The 21738-nt window shown below is 38.7% G+C and overlaps 1 protein-coding gene across 4 annotated transcripts in view; it reads right to left on the reverse strand.

Moving 5' to 3' along the window:
- Positions 1–4189: 4189 nt before the first annotated feature.
- The window catches only part of LRPPRC (leucine rich pentatricopeptide repeat containing), a 114261-nt gene continuing 96712 nt past the window's right edge, over positions 4190–21738 (reverse strand). The window contains exons 32-39 of one of the 4 annotated variants that reach the window (XM_055089158.1): positions 20314–20518; positions 18117–18256; positions 17864–17979; positions 15323–15397; positions 13729–13813; positions 11860–12002; positions 9133–9202; positions 4190–4290 (exon numbers count right to left, since the gene is read on the reverse strand). In XM_055089158.1, the coding sequence (XP_054945133.1) occupies positions 4205–4290; positions 9133–9202; positions 11860–12002; positions 13729–13813; positions 15323–15397; positions 17864–17979; positions 18117–18256; positions 20314–20518 (920 nt within the window). In that variant the 3' untranslated portion in view covers positions 4190–4204. Of the gene's footprint in view, positions 4291–7883; positions 8557–9132; positions 9203–9817; positions 9978–11859; positions 12003–13728; positions 13814–15322; positions 15398–17863; positions 17980–18116; positions 18257–20313; positions 20519–21738 lie in introns of those variants that run through there. The other 3 variants (XM_055089160.1, XM_055089159.1, XM_007113599.3) reach the window with 3 other exon arrangements.

The following is a 21738-nucleotide window of genomic DNA, read 5'->3' on the forward strand; positions in this document are numbered from 1 at the left end:
GGCACGAACCCGTGTCCCCTGCATCGGCAGGCGGACACGCAACCACTGCGCCACCAGGGAAGCCCCTATTGTGAGTCTTGAATGATGTCTGCCGTCTGGATGGTGGTGATGTAAAAGTGACACATGTGCAGTGTTACAGTGCCAAAGCAATCTTGAAAAGAAAAACAGAGCTGGAGGAATCAGGCTCCCTGACTTCAAACTATACTACAAAGCTACAGTAATCAAGACAGTGTGGTACTGGCACAAAAACAGAAATATAGATCAATGGTACAGGATAGAAAGCCCAGAGATAAACCCACACATATATAGTCACCTAATTTATGACAAAGGAGGCAAGAACATACAATGGAAAAAAGCCTCTTCAGTAAGTGGTGCTGGGAAAACTGGACAGCTACATGTAAAAGAATGAAATTAGAACACTCCCTAACACCATACACAAAAATAAACTCCAAATGGATGAAAGACCTAAATGTAAGATCAGACACTGTAAAACTCTTAGAGGAAAACATAGGAAAAACACTCTGACATAAACCACAGCAAGATCTTTTTTGACCCACCTCCTAGAGTATATGATCCAGCAGTCCCACTACTGGGTATATACCCTGAGAAAACCATAATTCAAAAAGAGACATGTACCACAATGTTCACTGCAGCACTGTTTACAATAGCCAGGACATGGAAGCAACCTAAGTGTCCGCCAACAAATGAATGGATAAAGAAGATGTGGCACATAGATACAACGGAATATTAGCCATAAAAAGAAACGAAATGGAGTTATTTGTAGTCAGGTGGATGGACCTAGAGTCTGTCACACAGAGTGAAGTAAGTCAGAAAGAGAAAAACAAATACTGTATGCTAACACTTATATATGGAATCTAAAAAAAAAAAAAGGTACTGATGAGCCTAGTGGCAGGGCAGGAATAAAGACACAGACATAGAGAATAGAGTTGAGGACATGGTGGGGAGGGGGAAGCTGGAGCAAAGTGAGAATAGCATCGACACATATACACTACCAAATGTAAAATGGCTAGTGGGAAGCAGCCACATAGCACAGGGAGATCAGCTCAGTGCTTTGCGACGACCTAGAGGGGTGGGATAGGGAGGGTGGGAGGGAGGCTCAAGAGGGAGGGGATATGGGGACATATGTATGCATATGGCTGATTCACTTTGTTGTACAACAGAAACTAACACAGTATTGTGAAGCAATTATACTCCAATCAAGATGTATTTTTTAAAAAAAAGACTCACTGTTCTGACAATGTCCTTCATAGCAAAAGGATCCAGATCAGGATCAAGCATTGGATCTAGTCATCAATTCTCTTTGGTCTCTTTTAGATTAGAATAATCATCAGCTTTCCTTAACTCCCATGACCTTGACACATGAAGATTTTGTAGGATATATCTAGATTTGGTTTGTCTGATATATTTTCATGATTAAATTCAGGTCACGCACCTTTGGCAGGAATATCACAGAAGAGATGTGCTTTTCTCATTACATCCTATCAGTGGCGCATGATTTCGATTTGTCCCAAACTGATGTTGTTCACTTTGATCACTTGATCAAAGGAGTACTTGCCGGGTTTCACCACAGTCAACGATTTTTCCTCCTTTTGTAATTAATAAGCATTTGTAGGCAGGTATTTAGAAACTGTGTAAATGGCCTATTCCTCATCACTTTCCATTAATTCATTTTTAAATTTATATCAATATCAACTTGTGGTTTCCTGGTTTAATCAATGGTTGTAATCTTTTACCATCATTATTAACTTGGATGTTCAGATTGTCCCTGATGTGGCAATTGGAGCCCATTCAAGCTGGCTTCTGCATCCTTTGACAGGTCCCCACCATTCTCTGAACACTTTCACAACAAAGTGTTTCAGGCTCATCATGTACTTTCCCAACCCCTAGTCATGGAAGCAGACATTTCTCTGAAGAATCTTGGTTCCTTTCAGTGGAAAATGGTATTTAGAAGCCAAGATCTGAGTGATAAGTATGCTCATTGGTATTGGGGCATTACTGTTCCCAGGCCCTCTCAGTGGACAAAGCTAGGGACTATATGTATGCATATATATGTTTATGTGTATACGTGTGTATGTATGTGTGTACAGACATGCACACACATCTGTCCAAATTTTTATATATAGAACATATTTTTTCCACACATTGATACATCCAATTCCAATCTACCACCACAGAGTTGAGTCCAGTTTTTTTCCCTTTTTGCAATTATAACTCCCTCCTCCAATTGTAAGAAACCTGGCTTCCACTAGCCTTAATATTTTCACTCATTCAATTAACCTCCAATACGTAACCAATCTCCCAGCTCCACTGCATGCCTTCCCCTGTGTGGACACCTTGCTAAGGCTCTAACTCCCAAATCAAGTTGTCCCTAAGTCTGCAGAGGTGTCCTCCTCACCCTACTCTGGCCCACCACAGTTGTCCCACCCCAACTCACACCCCACAGCCACTCCCAACCACAGTGTGGTCAGCTAGTGGCTTTAGGCCTGAATGGAGAATGGAGAAGGAGGAAGAAGACTGGGTTTTTTCTTTAACTCTCCAGTGATTCCAGAGTGAAATGAGGGTTGACAGCCACCAAGGTACATTATGTGACGTCATGAGTGGTAGAACCATTCAGTCTTTTCTTCCTTTCTTTCTTTCTCTCTCCCTCTCTCTCTCCTCTCCCTCTCTTTTTTCCCTAGAGCAGTGGTTCTCTACCTTGGAGCTTTAATAGATGCCAATGTGGACCCACCCCCAGAGATTGGTTCCACTGGTCTGTTTTTAAAAAAATGTTCCTGAGGGCATGTGAGGCCAAGGAGAAGAACCACTGTTCTAGAGGCGTGCACACAGTTCAGTGAGCCCTCCCTGCATTACAAGGGTAGAGATCTGCTTCTGTGTAATTACCACAAACAGGGGTTGTGAAGAGAACATAGGAAAAACATCCTTGGACATAAATCATAGCAGTATTGTCTTAGATCAGTCTCTCAAGGCAAAAGAAATAAAAAGAAAAATAAACCAATGGGACCCAATCTTTTGCACAACAAAGGAAACCATCAATAGAATGAAAAGACAACCTCCAGAATGGGAGAGAATATTTGCAAATGATGCAACTGACAACGTGTTAATATCCAAAATATACAATCAGCTCATACAAGTCAACGACAACAACAAGAAAAAACGCAATCAAAAAAGTGGGCAGAATAGTTATTTATTTCATAAATAATGGACATTATTTACGAAAACAGGGAGCATGCGGGATGTGGCCTCAGGCTGTAGTTTGCAGACCCTTGATCAACAGGCACATGAAAATATGCTCAACATCGCTAACTTTTAGAAAAATTCATAGCAAAACTACAATGAGGTAGCACCTCACACCAGTCAGGATGGCTATTATCAAAAAGTCTACAAATAATAAATGCTGAAGTGGATGTGCAGAAAAGGGAACCCTCCTGCACTGTTGGTGGGAATGTAAATCGGTGCAGCCACTATGGAAAACAGTATGGAGGTTTCTCAAAAAACTAAAAATAGAGCTTATTTTGATCCAGGAATCCCACTCCTGGGCATATACCCAGAAAAGATAAAAACTCTAATTTGAAAAGATACATCCACTCCAACATTCGTAGCAGCACTATTTACAATAGTCAAGACATGGAAATAACCCAAGTGCCCATCAACAGACGATTGGTTTAAGAATATGTGGTGTATATGTATACACAACAGAATATTACTCAGCCATAAAAAAGAATGAAATATTGCCATTTGTGTTAGGAAACTGGTGACTGAAACCACCCACCTTGGCCAGGCACAATAATAACTGCTCTGTGAGTTGTCTCACAACAGAAGGTCTTGATAACGAACTCGGTGCTGCCACCAAAAACTAACCAGGAGAATTCAGGAGGGGCCAATAGGAGGGAGGAGACGCCAGTCCATAATATGTCCTGCCAAATTCCTAGAAACCCTCACAATGGAATCCATCTTGGCTGAGAGATGCACATGCCACCAGGAAGGACCCTGAGTCAGACCACATATCGCACAAGGAAGATGACTGGCTAGAAACAACCCAGAAACTAACTCCATTACCATAAAACCTGAGACCGTGAGTCACATGGCAGATCCGTTCTCCTGGGTTTCCTTACCCTGCTGTTCTTCACCCAGGTGGCCCTTCTCAATAAAGTCTTTTGTCAGTCCGTGTGTCTCCTCAGACAATTCACTTCCTAGTGTTATACGAGAGCCCACTCTCGGGCCTCGGAAGGGGGTCCCACTCTGGTAACATTTGCAGCAGCCCAGATGGACCTAGAGAATATCATACTAAGTCAAGTAAGTCAGACAGAGAAAGACAAACATCACATGATATCACTTACATGTGGAATCTAAAAAATAATACAAATGAACCTATATACAAAACAGAAACAGACTCATAGACATAGAAAACAAACTTATGGTTACCAAAGGGTAGGGGGGGTTATAAATGAGGAGTATGGGATTAGCAGATACAAACTACTACACATAAAATAGATAAGCAACAAGGATTTACTATATAGCACAGAAAACTATATGTAATATCTTATAATAACCTGTAACGGAAAATAACCTTAAAAAAAAAATATATATATATATATATATAAATGAATCACTTTGCTCTACACCAAAAACTAACACAATATTGTAAATCAACTATTTTTCAACTGAAAAAAAAAAAGCAGGGGTTGCAAGTTTTTCCCATTAAGGGTGAGATAGTACATATTTCCTTTGCAGGCCATATAGTCTGTCGCAAATACCCAAGTTGGCTGTCACAGTGTGAAGGCGCCACAGACAACTCTGAAGTATGGGTAGTGTTGCTGTGTCCCAGTGAAACATTATTTATGAAAACGGAGCATGCTGGATTTGGCCTGAGGCTGTAGTTTGCAGGCCCTTGGTCAACAGGTAAAGGTTTTGAAATTGGCATTTTAAGCCCTCCAATTTCAAGTTGTGCTACTGACGGGGAAATTTTAATTAAGCAGAAAATAATTACCTATATTAACTCAAATATTTCCTGAGGTAATTTTTTAAAAACGGCTTCCATTCCTGTAAAGAGTATTTAAGACACAATCATGCCCTTGATCAAACTGATCTCCCGGGTCAGGCTCACAAAAGTAGATCTTGCATTTGTTTTCTTTTCTTCCACTGTCTTGTTTTGATCCCAGATGAAACAGCTAGCAGCAGTGCTATTTAAAGCTACACCAATCCAAGTGTTAACTACAGACCTGGGGCTATAGGGGTTTCTACTGAGACGCACATTAGTCACTTGGCAGAGTTTAGCACAGCTGCCCTGAGCCACTCTCCTTTGGGTCCAGTCGTGGATCTGGAGCACCGAGCAGACTCCGAGGAAGAGAGCGAGGGAATGGGATGCTAGGATGCAGGAGTGAGGAAGCATCTTACTGGTGGATCTGTGCTTATTTGGAAAATACATCCCATGCTCATGCCTGAAAGAAAGCATCCTTATTTGCAAATAGTCTAAACTAGGTAATTCAAATCTCATCTGTCGTTTGTTCTTGATAAAATGATTGGTTCTTCTAAAGTGGCCAGGGGATAGAGTAATATCCTGTCTTTATTCCATGGTCTGCCTGAGACAGCCTGGGCGGAGGCAGGCGAACGGAGCACAGCCCATTTTCTGGTGGCGGCCCGGGAACAGCCGTGCATGTGGTGTTAGCAGCTAATAGTTAAAACAATGATGTTTTAAGCGGTGGGTTAAGATTTTAATACACCAACTCAAAGGATGGATAACACTTCTCAGCTTTCCATGTAATAGTCCTCACAGTTATCGTTCGTGCGGTGGTCTTGTCTTTTCGTAAAATTGGAGGTGTTCCTTTTTCCCCCAAACTCTAAAAAGCTCTATGGCCCCATGTTAAAAATGAAGCTGTTTTTGTTGATTCCACTCTTGCACTGTACCTGTACTCAGCTTGAGGTTGTCTGATTTCATCCCACATTTGAGAGCCCTCTTCCTCCTGGCAGCAAATCCCGAAATGCTAACATGTGGGCACACAGGGTTTGAAAGAATTCTCAGCTCTCAACCCCCAACATCCTAGCTCTGAGCTAAAAAGTGGCACCTCTATCTCCTATAAAGACATTTGTGTGTGAGGAAGAATGCACAATGCACACAAACCATACATCTCAGAAAGAACATGCCTTGGAAAGGGGGACAGGTGATGTGCCCATTGATTCAATCAGTGATGCTTATTGGGCACCTACCAGTGCCAGGCTGTTCTAACTGGCCGGGCTGCAGAGCACTGGGAGAGCTCAAGTTCTTGGGGGAGGAAACTACAAAAACAAGTAAATAATTAAGAGAATCTCAGCAAGTGCACACAGGGGGCAGGGTTGGTGAGATCTATTCTCTAGTGAACTCTAGAAACATGGATCCTGAGAGCCAACCATTGTCCAAATGAATGTGCAGAGGTGGTAGATCTTAAGTTGGTTAAGTGTTTTTTGCTCTACCCAGACCTGACGATGTTTATTTCAATGCAAAAAAAAAAAAAAAGACAAGTGCCTATTTTGAATTTGCTAATGCAGCTATTTTATTTGTACCAAGGCTGAATAATGTGGGCTTTGTAAAGTCCACAAGCCTGAAAGCAGGATACGTTTCTGTTGGAAACTCAAGCTCATGTACAACAGCAAAGCGATAAATTACCATGATTTTGTACCCCCTACAGCTACTAGTTCGACCATACTTCAGGAATGTTGCTTCCACTTACAGAAACTCTACAAATATTGGTTTTTCACAAAGGCAAATATTAAATGAATAGTTTGCTCGCAGACATGAGAAAAAATGTGCAGAGCACACACACTGCAGACAGACTGGAGTAATAAATTGTACCGGGAAGAACAATTTGCAATGTAAAGCTCACTTAATAATTTACTGGAACTTGAAAACTCAGTGATTATGCCAGGCACTGGGTATTTGATTAACTGGAAGAAAATACAGTGCTAGCTGTCCAGAGACTGTGAACACTTGTATTAATGTGAAAGGTTTTTAAAAAATATTCTTATAGAGATTACAATTTGATCATTAACTGGATTTTTAACTGAGTTTAGGCTGGACTCCATCGGGTTTTTGGTAACCTCATAGTAAGTACATGACTCTCAAAGTCCTGGCCATGTGATATTATCGCTGTGATTCTGGGCAAATTAACTTCCGTAAGTTTCCTCACCGTGAATATCAGGCAAGAGGGGCACCTGACACACGGTAGAACCCACAGAACTGACCACTGACAACTCATGAATGTGCTAAGCTGGGGACAGAGACAGGAGACAAAGAACTGATCCTCAGGGAGTTTACAGCCTGTGTGGTTGGTACCTGCTGTGCTTTCAAGTGGCTTCAGGGGGGCCCTGGAGAGAGAACAATTAATATCCCGGGTGGGAGAGGGGACATTGAAGCGGCCCAGTGAGCATTCACAAGCGAGGAACAGGAGAAAGAGGGGAGTGTGCTGAAGACAGCCCTGGTGGAGTAGAGCCCAGTCATCCGTGCAGCTGTAAAATGCTCCCTCCGTCTGACACTTAAAGCAAGATAAAACCCCCTCCCTTTTAAGTGTTATTCACCACACACCCAACTCTAATTCTTGCCAACTTTGTACCTCAGAGATCTCAGACTGAATGTCTGTTTGTCCTTAAAGCAGATAAGCAGTGACTTCCCTGGTTCCCCATTCACAACCTGTACACCATTTAAAACAAGGAAATTCCGGCCACAACAGAGGCCACCACACAATTTTTAATGAAAAATTTTAAGACTCAAGTCCTTGAAATGGCTTAAAGTGGCTATATAAAAATTTAATAAGATAAAAATGAAGAAGCCCACAGGTTGCTGGAATACAATTTATTCAAAGCATTTCACATTAAAATTATATTAGGTTTAAATACACGAACATACAATTACATATAAAACACTATACTTTCCCAAAGTTTATGACATTTACTTTTTAGAATTAGCTGTTTGCTTATAATTTGAATCTGAAAGGTACCATTGAGTGCTGCTATAATTGTGTTTATATTTCTACTTATTTCAATTTTGCTATTAGATATTTAGAAAGCATTCTAAGCTCACCTAGAATATACAATGATTACATGTTAAATATTTACATTCAAAACAGGAAGCCAACCAATACAGTGCTACAGATGCATGACTTGATAGTTCTTTAATGTATGTAATATATTGAATGGTCCAGTCTGCTGTTCAGAATGCTAGAAATGTTATTAAGCAGTAGAAAGCTCATCGAGGGATTTATATCTATTTCCTTTGCACTAGACCCACATTTTACCAGAGTCCATATACAAGGCTGCCTTGGAGTCACTTCATGGAAATGAGATTGTCCTCTGAGCTTCCCTAAAGATAACTGGGAAGTCCAGATTATGCCCCAAGGTGGTTCCTCATCTTAGAGACCTAATTCAATGACTATCAATAAAATTTAGCTCAACTATCTTACGGTTGGCATAACTACAAAACATAAAGCCTGCTTCAGTGGAATCCCTAATGGAGTGACGCTCATGGCAAATCAGGTAGTGTCAAAACAACACGTACAGGTCCTGCACCTGAGGAGTACACAGAGGAAAGCTTTACTAAGTCCTCTAGGCTGGGACTTGGCACTGGCTGAGCCCAATTCCTTAGGTCTAACTCTACAACAGAGATGAAGCATGGTTGATGCCACGATAACATTTATTTTGGGGCTTCCCTCCATCAACCCTCCCTCTCACGCCATCTGCAGGCTGTAGATGCAGAATGGTTGACCCCACAAGACACAGGTTAGCAGCATAAACAGTGTGAGGCTGGCTTACTTACTCCCCAAGGCAAGGTCTCCCTTCACATAAATGGTGGGAACCAAGTAACCTCACTGAAACCAAAACAGTAGCTAATCACCGATTTCAAAAGAACAAGGGATACACCAAAGTGGGGATAACTCTCAAACAAAGCATTTTCAACTTTTTAAATAATATAATCCCCAAATAGGTTAACATTACATTAAGATGGTAAACTGTCTTGACTACCCATCTTAAATTATTTTATAGTAACTATTTACAGTATAGATATTAACAGGCATGAAGGCCAATTTGAGGATAACTTTGATAAAACTGAATACAAACAGAGGTTTCACTCCTTCATATACTTACTCACATATTCACTGATATGCAGTATGAAGTAACAAGTCCAGTGTAGGGTGTAGCTTGTGCTGAGGAAGACCTGAAACCAAGACGAAGGAAATGCATTGCTCTAACATCATGGTCAAACTCACACTCAGATGCAGTTTTGGAGACTTCAGTGAACAGAGGTTTATGGGAGCCTCCGTGATAGAAGGGAAGGCATGGAGGGAGCAGCCTGACCAAACAAGTCTCTCTGGGTGTTAGCTTCTCACTGGGAAATGAAGAGTGCTGGATTTGATGACTCCTGAGATGCCTTCTGGCGCCAACATTTTACAAAACTGGAAAAGTATGCAGGGCTTTACACTAATAAAGAATTGTTACTTCATAGAATATTAAGCATTAGAAAGCCCACTAAGCATCATTTTGTCCAGCTCCAAAATTTTTCAGATAAACAATGTTGACAAACAAGTCTTAACTAAAGGAACAATCTTTTTATGAAAATAATAAGTGAAACAGAGCCGGGAATCTGAAAAGTCAAATGGGAGAAGAACCCTGAAAAACTATGGCTTCTTACACCAGGAGCCTCAAGGAAAATGCCATAGATTTACATTGTAGGCAAAACCCAAAGAAGTCTAGTGACTTAGTATACAGTTATTGTCAATAAGATGTTGAATATTATCATATATTACGAATAAATAGAAGTACATAAACAAAGTAACTTTTCATTTGTTTATTTTCTCCTCTCAAATACATGCAAAAAGTAACATTTTAGACACAGAATCACAAATACACACAAAACAAAGTAGTGCTGCCTTGCTTCACAAAGGGTTTTCCTTTGACTCCTTTAGCTGCTTTGCATAAAATTCAAAGCTTTCCTGTAGAGGTAAAAAAAAAAAGGGAAGGAAGTTACAGATAAAAGTTACCAGCAAGAGGTGATGGTACAAAACTTAAAAACAAAGTACTGCAAACTGGTAGCAAAGACTGCTGGGCCCACAGCAGCTGCCGTGTCTCCTCAAGCTTCAGCACTCTTCTCTGTTTCATGAAATCACCAGTTCAAGGGCCCCCAATTGAGAATTAAGGCACCAGGAGCCTCTGCTGTGTGTGTGCATGGGCAAGTGCATGCAGGTATTTACACCTGGGTATGGAAGGTCGAGGGGTTTAAAATAAACATGTTTTAGTGACCTTCAATTCAATGAAACAATAAAAAGGAATTTTGCACGCATGATTTCTCTTATTAAACAAAGCAAAGTAAAACAAAATTTCCTAGGCAACCTACTGAGTGGGAGAAAATATTTGTAAACATATATAGCTGATAAGGGGTTAACAGTCAAAATACACAAAGAATTTATATAACTCAATAGCAACAGGGGAACTGAACAGACATGTGGCCAAAGAAGAACTACAGATGGCCAACAGGTACACGAAAAGTTGTTCAACATCACTGATAATGAGGGAAATACAAATAAAAAACACAGCGAGATATCACTTCACACCTGTTAGAATATCTATTATCAAAAAGACTAGGAATAACAAATGTTAGCAAAGATATGGAGAAAAAGGAGCCCTTGTGCACTGCTGGTGGGAATGTAAATGGTGCAGCCACTACAGAGAACAGTATGGAGGTTCCTCGAAAAATTATAAATAAAACTAACATATATCTAGCAATTCCACTTTTGGGTATTCATCCAAAGAAAATGAAAACACTAATTCAAAAAAGATATATGCTCCCCCAGGTTCACTGCAGCATTTACAATAGCCAAGACATGGAAACAATCTAAATGTCCATCGATGGATGAAGGATAAAGAAAATGTCACACACACACACACAGAGGAATATTATCCAGCCTTAAAAAGAATGAAATCTTGTCATCTGCAACATGGATGGACCTTGATGGTATTATGCTAAGTGAAATATGTCAGACAGAAAAAGATAAACACTGTATGATTTCACTTAGATCTGGAATCTGAAAAACACAAACAAACAGAACCGAGCTCATGGATACAGAGAACAGATCAGTGGCTGCCTGAGGCCGGTGGGGGCAGGTTTGAGGAGGAGGAAGATGGGTAAAGGGGTTCAAACAGCACTAATTTCCAGTTATAAAATGGGTAAGTCAAGGGGATACAATGTACAGCACGGTGACTATGGTTAATAATACTGGATTGCATATTTGAAAACAGCTGGGAGAGGAGATCTTGAATGTTTTCATCACAAGAAAAAAATTTGTCTTTTGTGACTATGTATGGTGGCAGATGTTAACTGGGCTTACTGTGGTGATCATTCTGCTATATATACAAATATTGAGTTATTATGTTGTATAGCTGTAACTAATATAATGTCAATTATATTTCAATTAAAAAAATCCTAGATAAAGAAAGAAAACCCAACTTACTTAAAGTGGAAATGAACAAGTAATTAACAGTGACATAATATGCTTAGCTATTGAAATACAGGCCATTAAACCCTATTTCAAGTTGAAATGAAGAGGGAACTGCCCCAAGGACATTTGATAAATTCCTACCTACCGTTGAAGGTCTGAGACTAACCTTGTATTTTAAACCTCAGCTCCAGAGGGCTATGTTCTCCTGAAGCCAAACACATGGCATGACTGTTCAGTTCCCGAAGCCCTCTCTGGAGGATCCTTCACAGAGATCTCATCCTCATGTAATAAAGTATTCAACTTATTTTTTACACATTATTATGACACACACACAAATCTTTAGAGGTATTTTTTTCCCTCTTAATTAAGAAATACTCACAGGGGGCTCAGTGAAAGGGACAGACTCTCCAGCATTCTTCAGCAAAACTGCATAATGCTTTAGAAACAGATTATTCAATTTTACATCCTTCGCAGTCAAATTTTTATATAGTGCTTTAGCAGATGCGACATCACTGTCCAAGACTAGAGAAAAAGATATTAATCACAGATAAAGCCAACCTATCTTCTTTTTTTCCCAAAACACTTGGCCATTCAGGGACTCCTGGATCCCTTTAACCCAAAGCAAATGAATACTTAAATACCTTCAGCATTCATAATCTACAAGCTCTGCCCTTCCTTCCCCACACCTCTCATTCAGCATCAACCGCTATGAAAGAGAAGGAAAATGACAAATACAGCTATTTTAAAGACCCATGCTAGTTAAAGTGACCACAAACTGAAGTCTTCAATCATAAAGTAAGCACACACCATTCAATCTTCTTCTGCTTAAAACCACACTTTGAAATTAAGCTAATCCAGGGACTTCTGTGGTGAGGAGTGTGTAAAAATAAATTATGTGGAAGTCTCTATCTACATCAACATCAAGATCAGCAGCTAAACAACACCAAAAGACTTTCAATAAGGGAGGGTGGGAGGGAGGGAGACGCAAGAGGGAAGAGATATGGGAACATATGTATATATATATATAACTAATTCACTTTGTTATAAAGCAGAAACTAACACAACATTGTAAAGCAATTATATACCAATAAAGATGTTAAAAAAAAAAACTTTCAATATATTCTATCCTAAAATAAGCAAATGAGGAATACAGTTAGCTACAATGACCAAAAAAAATTTTATATACATTAAAAAATCTACATACATCTATACAAGTTACACTAATATTTCACTTAATTGGATGATGAAGTAGCCTAGGAGCTAACTTTAGCTGGCTTTCTACTTGTGGCTGATTTGCAAAAATTTTAATATCTTCCCTTTTACTAAAACTTCCTGATCTCCCTGCTCTTCTCCCTCCCAATTCCCGAGTGGGATTACACAATTTAATAGTAATTTTATGCTGTTTTACACTACTTCATCTTAGTTATTACTTAATATCTGCCAATTCCTCAAACGAAACTTGAAGAAACTTTATGATTATAGCACCATTTTGAAATATATCATGTTCCACTCATAAGGGTAGAAAAATGGAGAATTCTGATTGCTCAATCTGCTGTCCTGCCAACAATAAAATCGACAAAACAACTCATTATTTACCCATTGCCTCAAGTGAGCAAATCAGTGGGTGTCAGATGGACAGGTGATCATAATTTACAAATGCTAACATTTATCTTGATTACTGAGGAAACTTTAGACTGGTTCCCTTTCATGTGTGATTGCCTGGCAATCAGGGAGGAAACTGCTTAAAAGACTAGAATTTCAGTTGTGACTGCAGGTAAAACCTTGGGGCTCACTTTTTAATTAAGGTGTTTGTTATTTCAAAGGAGTAGGTAGGCCACTGAAGGAGTAAACAGGCAAGTCAAGTGGCAGTCTCAAATATGTACCCATTTTACATTGTATTGGGTTGGCCAAATAGTTCGTTCAGGTTTTTCCGTAACATCTTAGAGAGACTGGATTGGTTCCCAGTATGTACACCCAAGTGGACTTCCAAGTCCTTCCAGGAACCTGGGATCTTACTCAAAATCAGGGCCCCTCAAAAGATGCTCAGAGATACTTTATGTTAACACTATATGAATAATTTTGTATTTTTCTTAAATACAGTTTTAAAACATATCCTAAGGCTAAATAAATTTTGTACCGTAAGCAATTATCTGATATTTAGGATTACTGCCTTTGAGCTGAAGACTTAGTTGACTATACTACAAATATTTAAATCACTTAAATAATGAAGTCAGATTAAACTTATTACCATAGCTTTTCATGATGGAAGTGTATGCTTCTTCCTTTTCAGTTAATTCAGGAATCAATTCTAACAAAGACTTCACAGTTGGTGCCTAGAAAATTAAATATAGGTAACATTACCATGACTCAAAAGAACAGTGAAAGAAAACACTGATATATGGACATTATACCAAAAAAACCTGACAACAGTACAACAGAACTGCCTGTTCAATTTAATGGACTATTTTCCCTTCTGTATATCTTAGTACAGTCAGCCCCCTGTATCCAGTGGGTTCTGAATCTGTAGATTCAACCAACCACGGACCAAAAAAATAAATTAATTAATTAATTAAAAAAATTAAAAAAATAAAGAAAATCCAGAAAGCCCAAAAAAGCAAACATTGAATTTGCTGTGTACCAGCAAATATTTACATAGCATTCACATTGTATTGGGTATTATAAGTAATCTAGAGATGATTTAAAGTATACAGGTGATGTGTGGTAGGTTATCTGCAAATACTACACCATTTTATACAGTCTCTTTGAAAGGAAAAAAAAAGGACAACTAAATATTTTCTAAATGATGTTTGTTGTAAATAAATACATGAGTCGGAGATAAAAAGTGCAATTAGGTAAATTTTTTTTTTTTTTTTTTTTTTTTTGGTGGTACGCGGGCCTCTCACTGTTGTGGCCTCTCCCGTTGCGGAGCAAAGGCTCTGGACGCGCAGGCTCAGCGGCCGTGGCTCACGGGCCCAGCCCCTCCGCCGCACGTGGGATCTTCCCGGACCGGGGCGTGAACCCGTGTCCCCTGCATCGGCAGGCGGATTCTCAACCACTGCGCCACCAGGGAAGCCCCGGTAAATTATTTTTTAAAGTGTATGTACGGGGGAAGTATGTGAAAATTAAGGAAAACTAGACCTCCCAGAGTTGGAAACAACCTAAATGTTTCACATAAAACAAACATTACAATTGGTGCTCAGTTGAAAACTTCATAATATGCCCAAATAAATTAAGAACAGGGTTTCTGGTGCCCACTCACCATGAAAAACTGCATCTAAAAAAAAATCTTTGAAATATGCTTTTATTCTTTTTTTTTAAACATCAAAAATAAGACTTGGTTCTGTTTCACACATATACACATACCTTTTAGTGTAAATAAGGTAACTGTACAAACTGAGAACATGAATCCGTGGCACATACAGTTTTAAAGCTAATGGGTTCATCTACCTCATGGTTTCTACATGAGCCACCTGACAGGAGACACTGTAGTAGGTGTCTCCCTCAGCAGTGCTTCTGCACTGTGAAACTTACCCAGTGACCCAAGCAACGTGATTTGTTTCTTGCATTTCTAAGGGCCCTTTCTTGGGGCTCAATGCATAACTACAAGGATAGAGAATTCACTGCATGAAGTTGTTTTGCATTTCCAATACAACCAAGGAGCCAGAACTGACTCCGCATCAACATCTAAAGACATAAACAAGCACAGGCCAGCAAGTGTTCAATCTCTATAGTATTTTTAGAAAAGGTCCTGAACTGACAAGCTCTTACATGATACTCAATACCTCTGAACAAGACTAGCTCATAGCATTATTGATTTGTCAGCAAGTACAATAGCACCGTACCTTTCCGGATCTCCGAGAATTCCTAATACAGAACACCAAGAAAATTGGGGTTTGTTCAGCAATTGCACCACATCTCTAAAAATTGAAACATTATTTGGTAAGTGAAGGTTTTTGATAAACAAGCAGACCAAGGTGAATATTTCCAGTTAAGAAAGTTCACAATAATACAGTAATGTATCATTACCAATAGGAAGGTCTAACAGTCGACCAGTGTTTTTTAAGGCAAGAAAAAAGAAAACAAGTGCAAGCTAGGCCAGGCTTTCATGCATGTTGTCCTTGGTGCTGCAGGTATAAGGTCTGTTTAAAAAGCAAAGAGAAAAATTCAACCAACGCTTCCACAACCACAGAATGAGGTTTAGGACTGCAAAGAAAGAGGGAAAAAAGAAACACTATTCCCCTCCAATTATACTGCCAAGCATTCACAAGTGAGCTAGGGATCATAAGGTTAATTATACATTTAATAAGGTGTCAGGGAGATAACTGCTCGTTTCTTTATAAAAATTAAAATGTACAAAGCAAGTTCTCTTTAAAGTATAATTACCTACACTTATGCATACAAAAGGACTGATTTCAATCTCTCTATTTTATAAAAGGCTTTCACTGCGATAGAGACAGCCAGTGCTTGAGAAAGAGACAAAAGTTAAACTCAAAAAAAAAGTTTATATGACAGACCAGATAAATCAAGTGTCTATCCCATCTTAGATGCTATAGTAAAATCAAATATGGCTAGACATTATTTTAGTTTACACTCATCACAGATGTCATTCTCTTAAGTTTCTAAAAGCGCATTGCTCTTTCAAAGCTTTAAAACACTGTCAATACTAAAATGACTAGTATAAAAAGAACTTTTGGGGACACACAGAACATTTACACTATAAACTGATGCTTTCGACATCTGTGAATAAAGTATTCTTCACTACAGCAAGAATAATCTTTTACTGTTTGACAAGCAGGTAAAGAATGGGTAAAGGGTTTATCATCTGAAACCTCAGTCTACTGAAGGGATAAAAACGAAAAGACAGCTGTTGCAGCAACGCTCGGCTGTTGCCAAGAGCCCTAGACAGGCCACTGTGGGTACATGCAGCTCTGAAGGCGGCTGCCACATCCCCACTGTCTCCCACTCTGGACTGCTCACTAAGAAGAGCCTTGATCAACAAGCTGGTAAATGAAATACCAAGTGTGACTTCCTAAAGAGCTATCACAACTAACACAGAGTGTTAAAGTTGAATGAATACTATCACACGTCCAGCTAGACATGCATATACCGTGAGTGGGTACACTTAGGTATGTACACACAAACATAAAGCATTAGAATTTATTCTTTTCAAGATAAAACTTTTAATACTAAAGGCAACAAGATAAAACAATGAAAAGATTCCTGAAATCCCCATCATAAATTGCCTTTTCTGTTTAAAAAAAAATTTTTTTAAGGGGGAAAAAAAAAGGTAAACATACCAAACCAAACAAGAAAATTCTCAACTAACTAGCATTTCTCTCTCTCCAGGAACAAAAGTAAAAAAGCCTGAGAGGCAGTGCCAATTTACACTTTTTACAAAAATGTTATTAACACAGAGAAATGTCTCAGGAATTCCTTTTAAAAATGACTTGGATTCTACTGTTAAACTAGATGAACTTTAAGGATCAAAAGCAGAGCTCCAGCAAATGAGTACAGTTTTACCTTCCCGATCTACTACTTAAGAGGTGTCGCAGCTTGCAAAAACGTTAAGTGAATATAATACTATTTACTACCAGAAATTGGTCCCAGGCCTCAATTTGACACAGGGAGTCTATACAAACACAGCCGTTGGCGGGATCACGGTGACTGTTTGACTGCCACCTGCTGGGAAGGGGCTCCGCGGTGGTGCCTGTTTGTGTACATTACCAGTGGCAGCTACGATCACCCACCATTCTCTCGGCACTTGGCGCGCGGCTTTATATTTAGTGCTGTTAAAATGGCATGAATGCAGTTGTCTCCTTCCCTGAAGATTGCTAATTTAACTGAGAGAGTGCAGGCCACACAGACCTGCATTTGTCATTTAATGTGTCTGTGACACACAACTGAACAGAAAGCAAATTCTTAATAAATCTTGAATAACGCACTGAGAATGTTTGAGTATTCAAGAGAAGCTGTACTTGAAAAGCAAACATTTCCTACTTTTTGTTTGCAAACTGTGTTGCCATGGTGATGCACAGTATTTACAGAGCGTTAGAGAAATTAAGCTAGGAAATCAAAGGAATTGTTTTGCATTACCTATCTGCACAGAAACATTTGACTTTAAATCATTTTGGCAAAACATGTCTTGCCCCACCCCCACTTAAATCTGAAGACATTTCTAGTCCGATTTGGCATCTTTAAAACCAGCAACCTGTAACTTACAAGCCAGTCCGTCATGTAACCTTGATTCACGTTCAAATTTAAATGTGCAGGCAGCAGCACACACTTCATTTCCGGTATTCTACCACACACCTGAGTCTAGTAATTTCTCAACTGACTTCTCACAAGCCACAAGCCCCACTGCTCCATGTGTGGCAGGTCATTACCTGTAGGAGAGCTCTGGCATCATCCACCTTGCCTGAATCCACAAGCTGAAGGAAAAGATCGGTGACAGGCTTGTAAATTGCAAACTGATTGGCCAATCTCTCCGCCATGATGCTTACTGCAAAAAAATGACAGGTAAGAAAAATCTTTCATTTAAACAGTGGTATAACTAACTCATCCACCAAAGAAAGTCAGTCCAGACTCACTAGAGCGAAAAAGTGCTTCTGTGTTCTTTGGCTAGAACAGCTAACTTACTCTTTTCAAGTGCTGGTTCCAACCGCTCCTCTATGACTTTTCGGAATAAGTATGCCAAACCAAAGTACTGAGGTTCCATGGTTTGGTTCCCTGAAGTAAGCATATTTTCAATGTTTTCTATTGCACCATCTATGTTACTGCTGTAAAAGAAAGTAAAATAAATTATAAGGAAATACTTGCTTTAGTATTAATATTGCAGGCAGTTTCAGTATGAGTACTTTGGGATTCACACATGCAAGCACTTTAGGAAAAAAAGGAAATATATTTACAATTAACCAGGTAAAAAACACTATGCAAGTTGAACCCAATCACATTTAGGTGGCAAAAGCAATCACTGGGTGCTTCATGCTACAGTAACTGAAGCAGCTGCTTATTTTAAAAAACTGCTCTAGAGACAAGATCAAACAACGATATAGAGAAGAATTAAAGACGATAACTTAAAAAATTATTGTATCTCAAAGATTTGATTCTGCAGCTGTTTGGATGTAAAATGAAAACTTGTTTAAATGCTATATAACTCTGGCATTATAATCTGCAACTGGTCACTACTGCATGAAGTAAAGATAATGTATTACATCTCAGGATTCTTAAAAATGCCGATGATGTCTTCAAAAGGTATATTTTCACCTCTCAACCCACCGTCACTACAATTTGGTTTTGTCAGATAATATATAACATTTGAAAAATATTCAATTTATACTAAAATTCTCAGAAAAAAGTATCTTCACACTTTTTATTTTAAAAAATTAATCACATGGCCTTATGTAACAAGTTATGATAAAAAATTATCTTTATGACTATCTTTTTGGTTAAGATGCTCTTTAATTGATACTTTACAGTTATGATATGGCACTCGAAATCCAAATAATCAATTTTATGTTGGAATTATTACCTAAAACAAGAATTCTCTAAAAATGAGTACACCATTACAATAAATTTTTCTTATGGGTTTTAGTTAGAGAATTATTTAATAGGGAATAAAAACATATTCTCGGGCTCATATAAAACTGTTTATATGGTAACATTTAAAATTTCATCCAGGGGCTTCCTGGTGGCGCAGTGGTTAAGAATCTGCCTGCCAATGCAGGGGACACGGGTTTGAGCCCTGGGCCAGGAAGATCCCACATGCCGCCGAGCAACTAAGCCAGTTCGCCACAACTACTAAGCCTGTGCTCTAGAGCCTGTGAGCCACAACTACTGAAGCCCGCGTGCCACAACTACTGAAGCCCATGCGCCTAGAGCCCATGCTCCGCAACAAGAGAAGCCACTGCAATGAGAAGCTTGCGCACCGCAACTAAGATTAGCCCCTGCTCGCCACACAAGAGAAAGCCCATGTGCAGCAACAAAGACTTGGATAATTTTCTGGATCTTCTAACTTAAAATAATCACATTTTCTTATTAAAGGAAAAGTTTAAAGTTCTATTTGGGGAAATAGTTTTAAAAGGGTGAAAAACAAAACAAAACCTCTTCTCTGCCCAAAGAAAGAGGAACAAAAACCCCTGTAAAAACCAACATGACATTTTCATATCACAACCCATTTAAATGTATGTAGGATTAACTGCTAAAGAACATTTTTTTCTAAAAGCATGAAAAACGTCAATTCCATAATTACCCCCATGAATCTTTAACTTTGCTAGTGAGGTTAATAAAAATCAAGTTCTTATTTACTTCTACAGTAGTGATTCTCAACAAGGAATCTAGAAATGGTGGTATGAGAATCATCTCTAAATACCTCCCTTTGTGTGGATGTGTGTTGACAGGGGTGGATGGGTAGGAGGGTGGGGAAGATGGAAATGTGTATTTTTAACAAGCTTGCTGGGCCTTCCATTTCACTATGTTCTGGTAGAGTGTCACCTTCAAGTGTTGCCGACATTCAAATGAACTTATTTTTCACTTTTGCAACCAAGTGTTTCAACAAGGGCCTGGAATGTACGAATGAGAAAAGTTACCAACCGTGAAGCAAGTTTTATGAATTTGAAAATTTTGATAAATGTTGTTTAAGGTTTAATTTAAAGCTAAAACATATTTTGTTAATATATAATTATTCCCTGATAGCTATAGAATAATCAGCAACTGGCATCGATACTTCCTCTGTAGTTGATATGGTTTCTAATACCCTAGTTTTTTAAAAGGTGGGATTTGAGATAACGTTCCTTCCAGTATCCAATGGAGAAAAAGAAAGCTCGAAAATACTCACTTCTTTATTTGTGCCAAAGCAATGTTATTGATGAAAACCATACGGGAAAGTCCAATTGAATCTTTGAGTCCATTTACCAACTTCTGAATGTCTTGTATGCTTTCTGTATCACCCTTCAAGGCACATGCCTGAATAAGGCGAGTCACTGCTACCCTAGAAGGTATCTGCTCCAGATCCAAGGCTGTTTTTAGTGTTGTCAGAGCATCTACAATAGAAGAGCAGGTGACAGAGTTTTTTTTATATGAACTGTACTGACTTTAATGTGTTTTGAAAACTATAGCTTTTAAATATGAGCACCAAATGACTATACACAAAAAGCTATGAATAATTTATTCTATATTACAAAAAATATTAATACTTTATGAGAAACCTAAAAAAAATAATAAAGATTTATTTGACTGTAAGATATCAGAGACCAGAGAAATTTCTTCTTTAAGTCACAGAGAAAATGCAGATATTACTGACAGAATGTGGATTCCACTCAGGGATAACATTTAGTGACTTATTTCAAAGAAGTTGACAAGTTCAGAGAAATATAAATAAGGAAAAATTTTAAAAATTAAAGACCTTCCAAAAATATGTAACCTCTACCCACATTCATACTTTCCCAGATTTTATTACACTCAAAGGATTCATGATCATCAAAATCTTCTAATACCGCAAAGATTCTTTCTTGAAAACAATGTCTCTTTCTAATCCAAAAAGGACTGATCATACAAGAAGAGCAGCCAAACTGGGACACTCAACTTACACACTAACAAATTTATTTTACACGATTACATATTTTGCAGATATTTTCTTACACTGATTTTTCGGAGAAAATAAAGCTCATCAGATTCCCAGGGAGAAACCCCTCAGGAGTTTCTTTTTCTTTTTTTTTTTTTTTTTTTAAAGTATCATACTTACAAGTATGTGATTATGGATAAATATGGAATATCCTTCTGATTTACTGATTTAAGTGCCAGGGTAGCAAAATCATTACATTAAATAAAGTGGTGGACTGCAGGGAAAATGTAATACTTAGCACAACAATCACTGCTACCAAAGAAAACTTAATGGCTCTATAGAAATTAAAGCAGTGTAACCTACACAAAAGTAAGACCCTCAAAGCAGCTTTCCAAATAACAGTCTATCTTTAACAGAAGAATGGGGAAAGGGTAATAATTAAACACTCTATTAAAAGTGATACAGTAAAAGACATCATAAATTTAAGCATTTATTACTGAAAAAACAATTTATTATTACTCCAAATCTACATTCTAAACCAGTGATTCTCAAATGGGGAAAAGGGAAAATAGGCAGTTTAAAAGGCATATTCAGGGCTTCCCTGGTGGCGCAGTGGTTGAGAGTCCACCTGCCGATGCAGGGGACACGGGTTCGTGCCCCGGTCCGGGGGGATCCCACATGCCGCGGAGCGGCTGGGCC

Source organism: Physeter macrocephalus, chromosome 12, assembly GCF_002837175.3.
Source record: "Physeter macrocephalus isolate SW-GA chromosome 12, ASM283717v5, whole genome shotgun sequence".
NCBI lineage: Eukaryota > Metazoa > Chordata > Mammalia > Artiodactyla > Physeteridae > Physeter > Physeter macrocephalus.